General features: G+C 38.8%; 1 protein-coding gene across 3 annotated transcripts in view; it reads left to right on the top strand.

Annotated features, from left to right (window-relative positions):
* The window catches only part of Wtap (WT1 associated protein), a 28,967-nt gene extending 18,749 nt beyond the window's left edge, over positions 1 to 10,218 (top strand). For 2 of the 3 annotated variants that reach the window (XM_087912304.1, XM_087912305.1), the window contains exons 6-8: positions 1,384 to 1,562; positions 7,520 to 7,674; positions 8,996 to 10,218. In XM_087912304.1, the coding sequence (XP_087768430.1) occupies positions 1,384 to 1,562; positions 7,520 to 7,674; positions 8,996 to 9,579 (918 nt within the window). In that variant the 3' untranslated portion in view covers positions 9,580 to 10,218. Of the gene's footprint in view, positions 1 to 1,383; positions 1,563 to 1,778; positions 2,588 to 7,519; positions 7,675 to 8,995 lie in introns of those variants that run through there. The other variant, XM_085687613.1, reaches the window with a different exon arrangement.
* The last annotated feature ends 4,175 nt before the right edge of the window (positions 10,219 to 14,393 follow it).

Consider the following 14,393-nt stretch of genomic DNA (forward strand, 5'->3'; position numbering starts at 1 on the left):
TGAAAGAAAAAAAATTTAAAAAAACCCCAAAAACATTAGGGCAGCAAAATACTCAGGATTCAGTTGTACTCTGGATACAAAAGAAATGAGATAATTTTAATTCATGTTTTGGATAATGTGCTTTTAGAGTGATAGTAAGTGGCAGAACTGAAGTTGAAATTGGAAGTTTCATATGTAAGAGGGTTCTAGTACGATGCTAAAAGTTCTCCTAGGATTCTGCTCACATCCAGCTTGCTAAATCTAGTTTAGTTACTTTGTACAACATTGTTGCTCTATGATTCATACATGGAAGAGAAAATAGGAATATATTTCTGCTTAAGATGCTATAGAATTTTGCTTCTATAAAGCCATGTCACTACTCTGTTTTTAAATTTGGAAGTTCATATTGTAATATATTCTAATCTTGTATCAGAGAGTCTTATTGTAGAATGGTTTGCTTAGGCAGAACTTGTTCAGATGTAAACTAAGACCTCACCATTTCTTCCGTAGTAGAATTTTAAACTTTGCTTCTTTCCAGCAGTCCTCAGTGTCCTTAAAATAAAAACATTGTTGCTTGTTTTTGTTTATTTTGAGACCAGGTCACACACTATATAGCCCTGGCTGGCCCAGAATTCACTGTATAGGTCAGACTATCTGCCTCCCATATACAGACAGAGAGTAAAGGCACATACCACCATGCTCAGCTTGTTTTGTTTGTCTGGTTGGTTTGGGTTTAAGACATATTTTTAATAATGCATGTGTCTGTGTGAGTTTCTGCCAGGTATTGCGTCTCCCCTGGGCTGGAGTCAGTAGGCATTTTTGGGCTGCCCAGTGTAGGTGCTAAGAGCTAGAACTCTCTAGTCTTTTGCTTCTGTAAGAACAATTCATGCTCTTAATTGCTAGACATGATACACCCTTGTTTTAATATTGTTTTGGTTGCAAAGTAAGACATAACCTCGTCTTAATTGCTTTAAACAAATACTTGATTTTTAATTTGTGTGTGTGTGTCCTTTTTTTCCTTTTGTGGTTCTAGGGACCAAACCTAGGGTCTTGTGCATATAAGGCAAATGGTCCACTGCTAGGCTACTTAAAATCCTCTGCATTACTTCCTAAGTGCAAAATTATAGGCATGTGCCACCATGCTCAGTTTTAATTGGTACTTTTTAGGGCTTGTTGTAATTCTCTGAAATGGTGTATATTTGTACTGGAGATTGGACTCAAGGGCCTTGGTCCACATGTTCTTGACTGTTACAGAACTACACCCTTAACCTTAGGGAGACTTTTGATATCAAAGGGGTTACACACCTGACAAGCAGGCTGATCCACTGTCAAGTTAATAAAAGGGAATTTTTCTGTTTTAAAGATTTCTTCTGGTTTGGTAATTGTTTCTTTTGCTTTGCACAGACTCAAATCCAGTACCTCAAGCAAGTCCAGCAGCCTAGTGTTGCCCAACTGAGATCAACAATGGTAGACCCAGCCATCAACTTGTTTTTCCTAAAAATGAAAGGTGAACTGGAACAGACTAAAGACAAACTGGAACAAGCCCAAAATGAACTGAGTGCCTGGAAGTTTACGCCTGATAGGTAAACAAATCATACTCCCCAGTCAAGACTTCCCTGACAGTCCCACCTCGAGAAAGCTGTGGTGGGACAGCCAAGTACTCGTTTCCACACCAAGACTCAGACTTTTTGAGCCAAAAAAGCCACATTCTTATACTGCCCAGCTTGTAATGGTTAATGTAAAACTTACCAGATGAACCTTGTGTTTCAGCTTTTCTCTTCCCCTTCCCCTTGCTTCAGAGGCCTGATGCCGTCGGACTATTCCGAAGAAGAGGCCACCTCCGAAAAATTCCCCTTCTAGAACATGTAGACACTTGAGAAATGTTTCTGTTTGAAGAAAATAGAGGGGAAAACAGAAGTCTTAAGTCTGTGGCACACTGTGTCTTCAGACAGTTTGGAGGATTGAAAACCTAGAGGTTTTAAATCATGAATTGAACATGTAAAATTCCAGTAAAATGTAAAAATGGAATATGCATCGCTCTTAACCTTGAGCATAGTGACTTATAGACACTGTACATCAGTTTTGCCAATAAGACTGTGGACTTCATGATTGTTGAACTACTGGGTCAAAACTCAATGAGGTGATTTTGCCTTTAAAGGGTTTACATTCTAAGAACCAACTTCTAATAGCCGTGAGACAATCAAGCCATAGCTACCAGTATAAGTAGAGCATATATTTATCCATTAGCTCTCAGCTCTATATTACATAATGGAGCCTTAAATATGTGGTTTTTATCAATGGTTTGTTCTTTGAATGGTTGTGGAACTGTAGATAACCTTACCTTAACTGAGGACTGTACAAACGTGAAGGTGTGGTCTCACTCTTCAGGTTTAAAAATGTTGGAAGCATTATAAGCATTCATTTTATAATTAGATTGTATAAGGTATTGGCTGTGATGAGACTCACGATATTCAGTAAACCCTCATCTCATTCAGCAGGCACATGTTAAACAGCATTGTTGTTGGTGTTAAATGGGGGAATGTGTTCCTTCATTGTATTTGGGCCTTTTGTATCGAATTCTTGATATTAAATTAAATGTGCCTTGAAATAGTTGGGTTTTTTTTTTTTTAATTCAAGGAATACTCTGATAATTTTGTTGTACTCTTTATATTTTACTTTGGGGGGTTGTGGAGAGCAGATCAAGACTTTGGAAAAATTATCCTGTGCTCTTCAAATTCAAAGTAAAGGAAAAGGCTGTCTCATTTAAAAGACTTTATTCCAGGTGGTATAAAAGACAAAGAGACTTGGCATTTGGCCCCAGGATATTGCAGTAGACCATAATGTGGGACAGTCTCACAAGGTACCTGCCAGAAGATTGGGGAAATAATGTGTTGGAACTCTGGGCTGGCCCAAGTGAGACTTTCTGTGAATTGAAAAAAGGTATAGTTTTTGATCATTCTAGCAAGTTCATGTGCTCATTTAGATAAATGAGGCATTATATTCTTCATGCTTCCATCCAATCCTGGAGGTGAATTTTTTTTCGTCTATAAGTCACCAGTTTGAATTTTCGCTTGGTGATAATGGAGTCTGAGATGAGTAGAAGATAAAAGTTCCAGCTTGTCCCAACGTTTAAGTGCAGTTTTAACAAGGGTGACTTAAGTTCTCTCTTAATCGTTCAAATCAATTGTAAGTATCCTGTATGTTTGCTTTAGGGAACTGATTGTGGGGCAGGGGTGGGTTGGAGGAGTGGTTTGTATGACTTTTCAGGAACAAGTCTTCTTCTAAAACTGTCACTGGGGGTTTGGAGGGTAAGTAACCAACTGTTTAAAAGTAGTCTATTGTAACCAAATTGGATCTTTTGTATTTATTATGCATTTCCAGATCATAATAGAAAAAGGCCTGAGTATATTTTTAGTAGGTTAAGTAGTAATTTGTAAACTGTATTACTAACATGTGTTCAAATTTAGCCAGTCTTTCTTTGCTACTTGGATACAGTAACGGAGGCCTGTGGGCCTGCTTTCTTGTTGTAACTTCTGTCTTAATAAGACAATACATGCTCGTGTATACAATTGAAATATTAGAGGAAGGGGAGATGGAAAGTGTCACTCATGAACTGACTTCAACCTGCCCTGTTCTGCTCTGCAGGACCAGTAACCGCTATTAAATATCTTGGGTATCATCAAGATAATTTGTGCATATGCAATGATTTTATGTATATTGGTTTTAAAGAAATGTAATCATGCCGTACATATATGCTTCAAAGCGTTATTTTTTTCTCCATTTTTATCTCGGGTATTTTTAGCTTATCTAGATTACACCTTTTTAATGGCTACGTAGTAGTTTTATTAGTTAATCTTAAACAACCCATAGATGGGGTTTTATTACATAAAATTAAATCCTAAACCAGACTATATCAAGTATTAAAAATACATTATTAATTTGAAAAATAGTAATGATTAAATCAGTAATCTGTATGGAATGATTCAGGTGATTGGGTTTGGGTTTTCTTGTATGTGTATATGGTATTTCCCCTCTTTGTTTCAGGTCCAATTTTGAGGGATAAAGATATTTTATCAGGGTGTGGTGGCTTATGCCTTTAATCCCAGCAATGGTGAGGTTGGTGCAGGAGAATGGGAAATTCAGGGAATGCACTCAAATCCTCTCTTGAAAAGTAAACAAAAGCTAATGAGAGATAGACTATAATTTTCTCTGAAATATTGTCCACTTTAAACTATTTCATTTGATAAGACATCAGAGTGTTTAGGCGTATACTGGTAATCTTCAGTTTGCACTTAAGTCATTTAGGCAATTGTATATGCATCTCCACAAAATAACCTGGCTTCCTTCCCTTGGTAATTAAAGCAATATATGAATGCCCCTTCTTTTTTGTAAATCTCTTAAGTATTAACTGTCAGTTTGTGGCTATCTGGTTTTAGAAATCACCTGAACACTTGGGTGGCAAAAGGAAGGCAGATCTCTAGGAGTTCAAGGCCAGCCAGGGCTTCATATTAAGACTCTGTCTTTTGTTTCTTTGTTTGTATGTTTTTAAAGCAGAGCTAGAGAGATGGCCCAGTGGTTAAAAACACTGGCTGCTCTTCCAGAGGACCCAGGTTCGGTTTCCAGCCCCTACATAGCACTTACAGCTATCTAAAACTCCAGTCCAGAGGATCTAACACACTTCCTTCACGCACCAGGAATGCATGTGATGCACAGACTTTCATGCAGGCAAAACACCCATATATATGAGAAGAGGACGATTTGTTTTTTAGGAATTATTTTTGCATATATAAGTGATATGTCTGCATATCTGTCTATACACCACGTGCACGTGGCCAAAGTAGGGTATCAGATCCCTTGAAATTGGAGTTAGAGAAGGTTGGGCCACCATGTTATGATGGTAGTTAAATCTGGGTCCTCTGGAAAGGTACCAGTGCTCTTAACTGCTGAGCTAACTTTTCAGTTATTAAATGAAAAGAATTTTAAAAATTAAAGGAATATTTTCTTGTAGTTTAGTTCTCTCCCTCTCTCTCTCTTTTTTAACTTATTTTGTGGTGCTGAGGATTGAACCCAGGACCTTGACCGTGCTAGATAAGCACTTGATACAATTATCAAGTCTGAGCTGTGTCCTCAGACTTTTCTTTGGTGGAGAGTACTAAGAATTGAACCCAAGGCCTCAATGCTAAAGTCAGAGTACACTCCCAGCCACACCATTTTAACGTGTGGAATGTGTTTTGTGAGGAACACAACCACCAGTTTTATTCAGCATAGTTTTTAACATAAAATTGAAGCAGTTTTAAGGTGTTTTAGATAAGAGTAAGTTTAGAGGTGATTCCTAAGACAGGGTCTCTCTGGCCATGGTAGCCTAGAACTAGCTTCAGCTTACACTAGAACTTCATCAGCAGAGTAGTTAAGCTCTTAGGCATTTTTAGATAAAGTATTTTATTATAAAATTTTTTGATATTTTCTATGGGGTCAAATGACCAGTTAATGTGTTTTATAATTGTTTATTCCCTCTTAATCTTTATTAATTCACAGGAAAGTAGAACTTTCTGGTTGAAAAAATCTGATGCATATGATTTGTAAGAAAGAGCTGGCTAGGCCTAGTGGCATGTGTCTTTAATCCAGCACTTGGGAGACAGAAGTGTACAGATTCTGTGATTTTGAGGACAGTTAGTTCTAGGTTAGCCAAGGATACATAATGAGATCCTATTTTCTCTCCCTCTTTTTTTGTTTAGGTTTTTGAGTCTGGGTTTCTCTGTGTAACCCTGCTGTCCTGGAACTCATTCTGTAGACCAGGATGGCCATGAATTTACAGATCCTCTTGCCTCTGCTTGGGATTAAAAGAAAACACCACCATGCCCGGCTAGACCCTATCTCAAAAAAGAGAAAAGAAAAAAGTTGTTATATGGGCAGTCAAGTAGAAGGAAGGTGGGGATCCACTGTCTTACAGTCGTGTCTGCAGCTTGTTTCCTCATTAATTTCTAAGTACTTGTTCAGTGGAAACTGAACTCTGAAGAGGCTGATAGGAAATGGAGAGTACCTGGAGCTCCAGTAGCAGTGAAGGGAATGTGTTGACCAAATGAAACTCTTACTGTGTGCATTCAGAGCTTGGACCTTGGTTCCTTTGAACAATAGTAACCTGGTTTTTAATGTTCCCCAAATATCTTTAAGGAAATTCTAATTACAATTTTTTGTTGTTGAAACTGTACTATAACAAAAGCTATACTTTCAGGAAACCTGCACTATCCCAGTAAGAGTACTCCACAAAGTGCTCCTGTTGTTAGGGCTCTGGTGTCTGCTAGAATCTCACTAGAAATAGGGAGAACGGAGATACAGAAGTGTTCTTATCACCAGGCAGTGGTGGTGCACCCCTTTAATCCCAGCACTTGGGAGGCAGAGGCAGGTGGATTTTGGTTAGTTTGAGGCCAGCTTGGTCTACAAAGTGAGTTTCAGGACAGATAGGACTGTTACACAGAGAAATCCTGTCTCGAAAAACAACAACAAAAGTGTTCTTATCCAATGAGAAAAACATAAAATTGTTCATATGCACCTCTCAAAGTTAGTATTACAATTGCAAATTGAAGTCAAATCCCTTTGAAATTACCATTTCTGCTGTTACTACTAAGGCTAAAAACAGTGAGGTTTTACTGGAGTGTTACTTGCAGTTTTATTACTAGTTGGTATTCAACTAACTATATGAGTTGAGTAACATTGCTCAACTCATTATTATTTAAAAATTAAAGTGTTCAAAAGTACGGTGATACTAATCTGACAGATAATTTAAGGTTTGGAAAATAATCTTGGATCTTTGTGATTTGGGAATATACAGTCTTAATCACATACCAATGTTAAAATGCTCATCAGGCATAGTGTATTTTATTATTACGAGGATTACACACCTGTAATCCTAGTACTTAGGAGGAAGATTGCAATTTTAAGGCCATCCTCTTCTACATAGCCAAAAAAAAAAAAATTATGTCCCAGTTAGATTAAATAAGGAACTAATGGATTTCTATTTGGCAAGTTTTTTAAAGACTATATTCTTGTATAGAAGAGACCTGTACCAGAAACTACCTATTAAAAGGAATCCTTTATGTGTGTTTATTAATAAGAATATATTCTCATTCTTTTACAGGTATTTTATGGGTAGTAAAGGGGCATACATTTATAATTGATTCTACCCATATTTTTTTAAAGAACCTTTGTTTGATAAAGCTTAGTACCTTAGTGTTACATTAACAGTATATCCAAGATATACGTTAAATGGCCTGCTTATGCTTCAAATGGTAATTTAGGTTGAAAACGTTGATGCAGTAGAAACAAAAAGTGGCTATGTAGCACTTTTTGTTTAAGGTTTATTTTTGCTGCTATATTGATAAGTACCGAAGTGCAGAAGATGGACATGTTCCAGAAAAGAAGATGGTAATTACAGGGTGACATCTGCTGTGACGTAGCTGTGTTCATCTGCTGTCATGATTGTGAGCAAAGGCTGTAGAGAGCTTTGTCTGCATTTTGTGATGATCGGCTCTTTCCTTTGCAGCCAAACAGGCAAAAAGTTAATGGCGAAGTGTCGAATGCTTATCCAGGAGAACCAAGAGCTTGGAAGGCAGCTGTCCCAGGGCCGTATTGCACAACTTGAAGCAGAGTTGGCTTTACAGAAGAAATATAGTGAGGAGCTTAAAAGCAGTCAGGATGGTAAGGGGGTTTGTTGTTTAAAGTTTGCTTAACTTAGCACTGGCTTTAAAGGCTGCCAGGCTTGTGGTAGATGAGTTTCTGTGCATGTTCTGGCTACATAAGATTGTGCATGCAACACCTACCATTGACTTGTAAAGCTAAATGATTTAATGTAGAGTGTTCCCCAAGGTACTAAGAACATTTTGGGAAATTTTTGTAAGTTTTTGTTTGTAGAATGAAGGTGTTTTGTTTAAGGTATAAAAATTATATTCAGTGCTTGGGTATCATTATTTCCTTAATGTCCTCTTCAATAAAAAGGAGATTCAATATTTAGATCTGCTGAGACAAACCAAATGTAATTGTTACCATACTTTTGTTGTTTTTGTCTTAGTGTAGCTGCATTTTTTTTTCTTGTTTTGTGAAATGGATTAATAGAAAGAAATGAAGCCACACTGTGAGCATGTAAACTGAGAAGCAGTGTATTTGATGGTTGGTTGCAAAGAAAGTTGGTAGATGTTAAGTGGGGTATGTTACGTAGCAACTGAGAGGCTGGTTTTTTTTTCTCCAAGCCTTTTTAGAAAGTTAATGGACTTAAATATTTTAGCAATACCTAGGTATTTCTTATGTGATTGTATTCTTGTGTGTAAAATAGATCTCTTTGCGAGGGCGGGGATGGGGGCTGTCAACACTGTCCAGGGGGCTGGACCTGCTGTAGATTTAATATAAGACTCTGGCTGAGGTTGAAGAGAAGGGACTCTCAGGTCAACATAGAAAAGATTTTACCAGCTATTGTCTCAATTGTATGAGGCAGGAAGATTGGAATCAATTTTAACTTGGTTACTTAAATAATATATTTAAAGCATCCAGTTACCTTTCAAACTCATTCTTGTATGGTGATTAAAATTACAGGTAAATTAAGTATGTTGTTCTAGTTTTAAAACAGTATTCTCTTGGTAAGCACTTATTGACTTAGTTTTGTTGCTGGCAATTAATATTGAGGGGGCTGGAGAATTAGCTCTATGGGCATAGCACTTGTTATGCAAATATGAGGACCTAATTTTGGATCCCAGCACCCAAATGAAATAAGTATGGAGCTGGTGGTCTGTTAACTCCCGTGCTTAGGGTGTGGAAGGTGAATTTTGAGGTTTGATGGTCAGCTTATCTGGCCAAAATGGCAAGTTCCAAGTTCAGTGAGAGATAGAAAGCTATAGAAGAAAGACACCTTATGTTGACCCCTGGCCTCTCATACACACATGCACAGGTGAGTGCATGTGTACGCACGTAACAGAAATGTTTAAAATATGTTAACGTATTAAAGTAGGTTTGACTCTTCTTTGCACAGAACTGAATGACTTCATCATTCAACTTGACGAAGAAGTAGAGGGTATGCAGAGCACCATTCTAGTTCTTCAGCAACAACTAAAGGAGACGCGACAGCAGTTGGCGCAGTACCAGCAGCAGCAGTCTCAAGCTTCAGCCCCAAGTACCAGCAGGACTACATCTTCTGAACCTGTAGATCAGGCAGAGGCCACAAGCAAAGACTGCAGTCGTCTGGCAAATGGACCAAGTAATGGCAGCTCCTCCCGCCAGCGGACGTCTGGGTCTGGATTTCACAGGGAGGGGAACACAACTGAGGATGACTTTCCTTCTTCTTCAGGGAATGGTAATAAGGCCTCCAACAGCTCAGAGGAAAGAACTGGCAGAGGAGGTAATAGTTATATAAACCCACTCAGTGCGGGGTATGAAAGTGTAGACTCTCCCACGGGCAGTGAAAACTCTCTCACACATCACTCAAATGACACAGACTCCAGTCATGACCCTCAAGAGGAGAAAGCAGTGAGTGGGAAAGGTAACCGAACTGTGGGTTCCCGCCACATTCAGAATGGCTTGGACTCAAGTGTAAATGTACAGGGTTCAGTTTTGTAATATTTTTCCAGCAGATTTTTATACAGTGTCATTTAATTTGGGAGAGGATACTGTCAAATTTAATGCATACTTTTGTCACAATTTGCCTTTTTGTGGGTGTGTTTTTGTTTGGTTCCTTTTTTTTCTTCCTTTTTTTATTGCTTCAATACCTCTGCCACTTTGAAAATTGTAACAGTTAATTACTTTGAACGTTGCTAAAAGAACATTTTGTGTAGGGTCAAGTTATTTTTATATGAGTTAATGTGAAGTTGTAAATGGGAATCTATAACAATGATGTCTGTATAAATCTGTCTATCTAGAAGCTGTGCTGTGTAAGGGCATTCTTCTCATGCTGTTATATACTTATGCACCATTCAGACTTGTTAGAGTAGATGTGGGTTAGGACTGCCAAGTTTGCCCAGTACAGTAGTTTTTATCACTAAGAAGTTGGACTTGGAGTCCTATAGTAGTTTCAGTGTTAGATAGTTTTTCCACCATACATCTGTGCATTCATCTTTAGGTGACCGAATGTTTAAGAAATCTGTGTGCATAGTTACTAAGTTTTTATGAGCTGTTGTGTCCTGTTAATGCATATTGCCCTGTGACTCCAGTATATCTCACCTGTACTGACCAAACCTAAATAAAAAAATTTTATTATGATTCCTCTGTTCGTTTTTCCCTATTGTTTTTGGTGTTTAGCTATTTATTTTCACTGAATTGCTGGATTCCTACTTATCCTGTAACATACACAAAGGTCAGATTAAAACAGTTCATGCATTATGTCTGATTGCACCTCATTTTTAATTTGCACCTTTTTTTGCAGAATGAAGTAGGAGTTTATGGCTGCGGTTCAAGGTTTTGTTTTTTCCCTTGACATAAAAACCTCATTTTAAAAAATAGCTAAATAACATTTAGGTTTTAATTGAAAAGCAGTTCTTGAGATCTAGTTTCAGGGAATTAGTGTATCTTTAGTCAGGGATGTTTGTCTTAAAGACCTAACCGAGTAATGGCTTTTCCTAAAAGCATCCTTGCACAGATTATAAGGAAACCTATGGGTGTGAATATGTGAAAAGTGTTGTAAAAGGTTGCTGCATTTTGTTTCACTGTTAGTGTAATTAGTAATACTAAGTATTGAGGTCTTAAAGTCTCTAGATCTGCAACTTTTCATAGATAATTATGAAACGTTTTTTCTAAGAACAGCAGGATTCTTAGTTAACTTATAATGAAGGAACCTTAAAAGTGAAATTTTAACACTTGAAACTGAGATAGCATTTCTTTGAGAAGAACTGTTGTGTTTTTGCTTGCCTAGCTGGTAAGTATCTATGGTCTTCAGAGGCACATTTAAAATAATGTTGCACTGTGCCAGGCAGTGGTGACACACACCTTTAATCCCAGTACTCAGAAAGTATAGGCAGGCTGATCTCTGAGTTCAAGGCCAACCTGATCTGCAGAGGAAGTTTGAAGACAACCAGGACAGAGCAACCCTGTCTCAATAAAACAAAGCTTTTATGCAGTCTTAAGTGGATAAAGCCAATATGATTTTAAATAAATCTGTATATAATTAACTAGTTTGATATGTGCTAAAAGACTTTCTTGATTTATGAAATACTATTGGACTTTAGCTTTATTTATATATAAACATCCTTTTACCCAATTTACACAAAAATAATAGCTTTTCCTATCCTATTGGTATTTAATCATTGGTAAAAGGAAATTGTTAATAGCAACATAACACTAAATTTAACAGGCTTATTAATATAACAGATTTCACATTTCTGTTGAATCTGCTTGGTAAATAACTTAGGGTTTATGTGAAGTCAGCAGTCCTCATTTCTGGAATTGGATGCTTCATTTGCTGAGCAAAGGTGATAGACCTTACCGAGGTTAAGTGGTTTGTGAAAGCAGCAAGGTTGAGTCCTGCCATTACTGGTGATGTTGTCATGACTAGAGCCCAGCTCCATAAAATGTCATTAGCTGAGTTGGTAGAAGTGTTGTTTAAGCTCAGGTTGGGTGTCAGCAACAGACTGACTTCTCACAGTTCTGGAGGCTAGGATGTTTGAGGTGATTTTGATGTGCTGGCTGATTTGGTTCCTGGTGGGGACCTCAGATGTATCTCCACAAAGTAGAAAGGTTATTTCATTTCTCGTAGCCTGTTTGGGAGGGTTCAGTCACTATGATCCAAAGGTAGGGTGTAAAGGATACATCCTTCAGTGTGTGGCAAGTATCAACCACACAGTGACTGCTCAGTAAATGTCAGCCACTGTTGAATCTTGGAAGTCTGTCCTGGTGGCAGACCACCTCCCTTTGTCAAGCTACTATCCAAGTACAAATACAAGTTTGTTTTTGTTTTCACAAGACAGGGTTTCTCTGTGTAGCCATGGCTGTCCGGAACTCTGTAGACCAGGCTGGCCTCGAACTCAACAGAGATCTGCCTGCCTTTGCCTCCCAAATGCTGGGATTAAAAGTATGTGCCAACACCACCCGGTCAAATGCAAATTTTTACTTGATAACTTACCAAATAAATTTGAAGAGTAGTTTCTTCTGGTGTTAGAGCCTTGAAGTTCTATTGAAAGGAAGCTGTTGCCTCTACCCTGATTAGATTCTACCTCTGGGTTGAGACATGCTATTGTGCTCTCCTTTAAGAGTTAATACAGTTGGGCAGATCAGTCACCTGGCTAAGGGACCACTGCTCAAGAAGGCAAATCGACCTTAAGGCATGCTAAGGAGTAATACCTTTAGTAGAGAAAAATGTAGCTTTCCTTCCTAGAATTTCTGCCCTACAGGAGTCAGTTTACTAAGCCAGGCAGCTTCCTCAATTGGCCTACTGTCTGAATTACAGTAAGTTTTCCTCCTTTCCTTGGTCTAAGTATGCTTTCCCAATACTGCATTTCCTTGCTCTCTCTGACACACCCTATCTCCCTTTAAGAAAAAGATTTGTGAGCCTGGTAGTGGTGGCATGCGCCTTTAGGCCCAGCACTCGGGAGGCAGAGGCAGGCGGGTCTCTGAGTTTGAGGCTAGAAAAAAAAAAGGGTTGTGAGTTCAAGACTAACTTGTTCTACAAAGCAAGCGAGTTCCAGTATAGCCAGAATTGTTAACATAGGGAAACTCTGTCTCAAACAAAAAAAGCCAGGCAGTGGTGGCCTTTATTCCAAGCACTCGGGAGCAGAGGTAGGCAGATCTGAGTTCAAGGCCAGCCTGGTCTACAAGAGCTAGTTCCAGGACACCCACGGCTATTAAACAGAAACCCTGTCTCTAAAAACAACAACAAAAAAACTAAAAAAAAAAAAAGTTTCTGTTAATAGTGTTTGTATGTAGGTGTGTGTATCACGGGTGTGCCTAATAAATCCTAAGGTCAAGCCGTCATCAGATCCCCTGTAATTGGAGTTTACAGGCAATTTGTGAGCCTCCTGCCATCTGGGAGCTGGGAACCCAGGTCCTCTGGAAGAGCAAGTTCTCTTAACAGATGTGCCCCCATACTCCCTTTTTGCCACCTAGCAGCTTGTCCACCACATGGCTGACCACCATGCCTAACTCAAATGATACTCCCTCCCTTCCTCTTCTCATGCAACTGCCAGGACTTTGTCATCATCCTTTTCATAAAATGTGGTAATGACACCTTCAATACTTAACACTGAGGGTGCCCTTTAGAGAATATCATTTACTGTCCCTTGATACTATCTAAAGATGGCAGGCCACCCAGTTGAGCCCAGCCTTTAATGTTTTCCGCGGGCTTTCACCCTTTTGAACAAAAGGAAGAAAAGAAGAAACAAAAAACTGAGTTTGGGAGGATAGTCTTTGAGGTTGCTGTGCCAAATATTTGGAGATTGGAACTGGAGATGATCAATGTGATGGCTGTGCAGTAACTGAGAGAATGCAAATTCTCTTTAAGTATAGAGTTAAAAATGGCAGGCTAAGATAACCAGCTTGGTTAAATACAGTCTTTGGAAGCATTTGAGGATAGGGTAGTGGCTTCGTGATGGAGTGCTTGCCTCGCATGGTCATAGCCCAGGTTATCCCTAGCATGGCCAAAAACCATTTATGGACAAAGGGAATTAAAAGCAGCTTTAAGCCTAGCATTGGAAGATAGTTGCCATATTCTTAGTTTTGTGAATGAACAGTTGGCTGTGGTTGTTGTCTAATAGCTAACCCAACAACATTGTGGGGGTGAAGCAGGATGGGGAATTCCAGCCAACCTGAAGCTACTGTTGTAATGAATGCTATGACTGGGAAGACAAATGTGAGCATGTGTAAAAGTGCTTACTAAAGAGACTTTGGGCTGGAGAGATGGCTCAGAGGTTAAGAGCACTGGCTGTTCTTCCAGAGGTTCTGAGTTCGATTCCCAGCAATCACACAATGGCTCACAACCATCTGCAATGAGATCTGGTGCCCTCTTCTGGCCTGCAGACATATATACAAACAGAACACTGTATACATAATAAATAAATCTTTAAAAAAAAAAAAGACTTCAACAGATAAGCTTGTCCTCAACTGTATTAACTGTATTTAACACGGCCTTTTGTAAAAGCAATATTCACAAAATAGCATTGTTCTGATAATTGAACTCCTGTAACTATTCCTAAAACACCCCTAGAATGATTGCAAGGTCCCTTCAGGACAGACTGTCTGAGGCACTGTTAAATTCTTCCTTCTTTTGCCAGCCTAGCACCATACGAATCTAGGTGTCATTTAAGAAACTATTCCAGAGGCTGGGGAGATAGTTTAGTGAGAAGCAGCAACTGCTCTTGCAGAGAACTCAGGTTCAGTATCTAGCATCCATAAAGTGGCTCACAACCATCTATAACTCCAGTTCCAGGAGATCTGAAGCCCCCTCACCT

This window comes from Myodes glareolus, chromosome 1 (assembly GCF_982192425.1).
Source record: "Myodes glareolus chromosome 1, mMyoGla1.1, whole genome shotgun sequence".
NCBI lineage: Eukaryota > Metazoa > Chordata > Mammalia > Rodentia > Cricetidae > Myodes > Myodes glareolus.